The sequence below is a fragment of the Notothenia coriiceps genome, unplaced genomic scaffold, assembly GCF_000735185.1.
Source record: "Notothenia coriiceps isolate Sejong01 unplaced genomic scaffold, NC01 NC01_scaffold00035440, whole genome shotgun sequence".
Taxonomy (NCBI): Eukaryota; Metazoa; Chordata; class Actinopteri; order Perciformes; family Nototheniidae; genus Notothenia; species Notothenia coriiceps.
This window is the reverse complement of record NW_011368141.1, coordinates 250364-253862: the sequence shown is the minus strand read 5'-3', so window position 1 is coordinate 253862 and position 3499 is coordinate 250364. Positions and strand designations below refer to the sequence as shown.

General features: G+C 39.9%; 1 protein-coding gene across 1 annotated transcript in view; it reads right to left on the bottom strand.

The window, feature by feature from the left end:
• Positions 1-1393, bottom strand: part of LOC104962853 (pyruvate kinase PKM-like) — a 12428-nt gene extending 11035 nt beyond the window's left edge. Inside the window, exon 1 of the mRNA XM_010791356.1 lies at positions 1107-1393. Coding sequence (XP_010789658.1) covers positions 1107-1378 — 272 coding nt within the window. The 5' untranslated portion in view covers positions 1379-1393. The remainder of the gene's footprint in view (positions 1-1106) is intronic.
• Between the last annotated feature and the right edge of the window lie 2106 nt (positions 1394-3499).

The window sequence follows — 3499 nt, the reverse complement described above, 5'->3', positions numbered from 1 at the left end:
GGTCTCTTTGACTAAACAAATGGCCTTTTAAGAATAACTATAGACATTGAACTCTAATGCTAATTGAAGCAATCTAGTAAAGTATCTTCCGCAAATGGTGTGCTACTGCAGCATGACCAATAAAGATTACAACTTCACAGTTTAATCCAATACTAAAGACAATGCAATGCTAGCAGTTAGTTTCAACAGTGAAAGGGGAGGTACTGGGGAAAAGTTGAGAGTAGGTTTAAGGCAGTTCATTGCAAAGATCCATTTGTCATTAAATTGTCTGACTTCAGATTCATAGCTTCAGAACAGTTGCCACTGCAAGATAATGTGATTACAGCAACCGAGAATGCTTAAGCACAATGTCTTTCCATTTAAAATCATAATATTCCTCCATTTACAGCAAGCCTTATTAAGGAAGTGTCATGTTTTATTTTCTCTTTAGCTTATTTCCCCTCAGCTCAACATTTCCAGGATTTGAAATGTGTGTCCCAACACAAATTGGCAATATGGAATTGAATTACTCTCATGGGGTCAGATTTCATTATTCAACAAGTATGTATATGAAAGGTCATCCTCTGCCTGTGTCCTCAGCTGAGATCTTATCACAGAGCTAAAGTATCAGAGGGAATGTGACATCTTCTCCCGATAAAACATTTAAAAAATATATCAGGTAGTGACTATCCTTCACCAAGTGCAGTAATGTTGTTATGGAGGTACAACATTTCATAATTGGCAGAATGAAAGACATGGATAGTGTTTCTGACCCCGGAGCAGCCAGTTAGCAGCCACCGTTGGCCAACAGCAGGCATAGTAACCCTGACAGAGCTAATTTTAGATCTGGCTGCTAATAATCCCCTCCAATCCCTTCCACCTTTGAAACATACTCTCTGTTAACATGCTCTCAGTCACCATCTTTTTCATTATTCCTTATCACACACCTGTGCAAACATGAGCAGCCATGCAGTAGTAGCATTGCTATCAGGATGAAATGACATTCAGTATCATCTACTATGGATGTGACGCAACATCGGGCTTATCCTAGTGGGCTCACATACAGTAGACCATTTTTCAGTCGCACTCACTCAAACAAGCACCGTTTTGAAAGTTGCAGTACATACCCCCAGTGGATCTTACTGTTGCTCCTTGGAACAAACAGACACCTTACAGCCAATGACCTCCAGAACAACCCCAGCGTGTTGCAGCTTCCAACGCCAATGAGAAAACCCCTCCCTGAAACAGCAGTCCAAGCAGATCCGACCGCTGCAGTGCGTGTGCATGCGTAGGACACATTCGGATGCTCAAGAGTAAATCCCTTCAATGAGGATAATGGAAACCGACAGATCCTTCTGTGACCGAGCAATCGCCATGACCGGAAACAATGAACGTACATGAGACTTCTACCACGACACACCACAGTGCAGCACTAACCTAGGTCATATAACCCCCCAGGCCTAAAAACTCCCTCATGGCTAATAATAACGCACAGCATGCAGAGTTGTTTGCAGAAATCACTCCGCATGTACTATGGTATTTACACTATGTGGGCCAGTAAACAAGGCCTGTATACTCCAAAACAAAAGCAGATAAGGGTCCATTTAAGTTACTTAATGTTAAAGAATGCTGTGCATGTTCAATGCAATTAAAATACGCATGGTAAATGTGGCTTTTTTTTTTTAACCCAAGCACCTTACCTCAAATTGAGTCAGTGCAGTCAGTCTGTCTGAAGTAGCAAAGGGATTTACCCATAATTGGTAGTCTTCCACCGCATGCCTCCACATAGCATTAGTCAGCAAACATGCAGTTTTGGTGGGGAGGGGGCTTCATGAGAGCAGCACCAGCTGCAAAAGGCCTACTGCACTGACAACCAGATCAGCTGCAACTAAACTACCTTTCCATGAAACCAGGTCAAAAACCGACAAATTAAGTTACTTTTAACCCGATATAGAACCGAACAATTATAGTTTCCCCATCCATTAACTCCAGTAGCTGAAGGACTCCAAAATGCGCAATCATCTTTGAATATCAATGATTACCTACCAAAGTAATACTCAAAGTATTAACCACAGTTTAAATGACAATTTCACAGTATATAGTTACTTATTGTTATTTATTTCAGCAGTTTATATCTAAAGAATGATAGACTAAAGACCAGACCACATAGGCAAATATTTAAAAGTTAACAGCAAGACACTTTTCCTAGTCACTTGACATTATAACCTAAAAGTTCCCCTGGGATAAAGACTCCATTTTGTCAAAAGGGACAGGAAGGACATAGCAATGACAGTTTCTCCAAAATTGAGTTATACACCAAACAATTATTAAAACAGCACAAGTGGCTTTACAGCAGGCCATATCATATGCATATCCTACTTATGCTGTAGTATGTATTTGATAAAGGATGTGTCGTCACAATTTTAAAATGTAAAATTAAACGAAGCCTTGCCTTGATCAAATCATCATTCTTTTTTTGTGGAACAGGCTGAAAAACAGGCCTTATTTAATGCCTATAATGAGCAACACAGTTAAACTAAGCTGTAAATTAGGGAGCTACCTAAAAGCTAAAAACGAGAGTTAACCTGCCTTTCTTCTCATGTAACGAGTGTCAACAAGACATTTTATCTGTAGCGGCACTGCAGCAATCTACTGCAGTGTAGCTGCTTAGCCAATGTGCACTACATTATCATGGAATGGTTTTCCCATTTTCTAAAACAGTCAAAACGAGCTTCAGATGTATTTCAGGTGTTTCTGTGAAAGTGTGACAGGAATATTGAAGTATACAAAGGATGATTGTGACGAAGCTCTCTAATGACTAACTCACTGCCACGCCATTTAAAGGAGTACGACGATAACACACAACTAATGCAGGGAAGATTAAGCTCTGGTGCATTTGTGTCGCCGGATAAAACGTATATTTAATGTAATATGCTCTGAGTCTGCACACGATGCGCTAAAGGTCACGTTCTCATCCTGCGTCACATTTTCCTGATCAAGTGGTCATCACAGAAACTGACCAATCAGAGGCCGAGAAGACGCAGCGGCCACACCCACAAGAGGAGGCAACAGGAAGGGAAAATGCAACACTGCACGCATCACATTTATATTTTATCATTTTAAATGTAATACCAATGTTTAGCAATAAAGTAAGATTACAAAAACGTAGTGCGGTAGTTACAGAAATATCTGCTGAGTGCACGGACAAATCCCCTCAGTCTGTCCAAGTGCAAATCTCTACGTTGTTAAAACAAAAGATATCTAACCAGCAGAACAGGATTAAAAATGGCTCGTGTAAAATAAAATAAATACACATTTAGGCGTGTTGGGCATTGATGAACATGATGTTAATTTAAAAAGTAGATAAGTTAAGAGTGGAAACAAGCCACGAGTGGTTGACTCATACATGCCCGGACTTACCAGCTTGCAGGATGTACACATACAATAAAAGACAAAAAGGTTTAAAAAGCAGTTATATCATTTACCCACAAGTAATCAGTTTACTTAAAGAGAACAATTA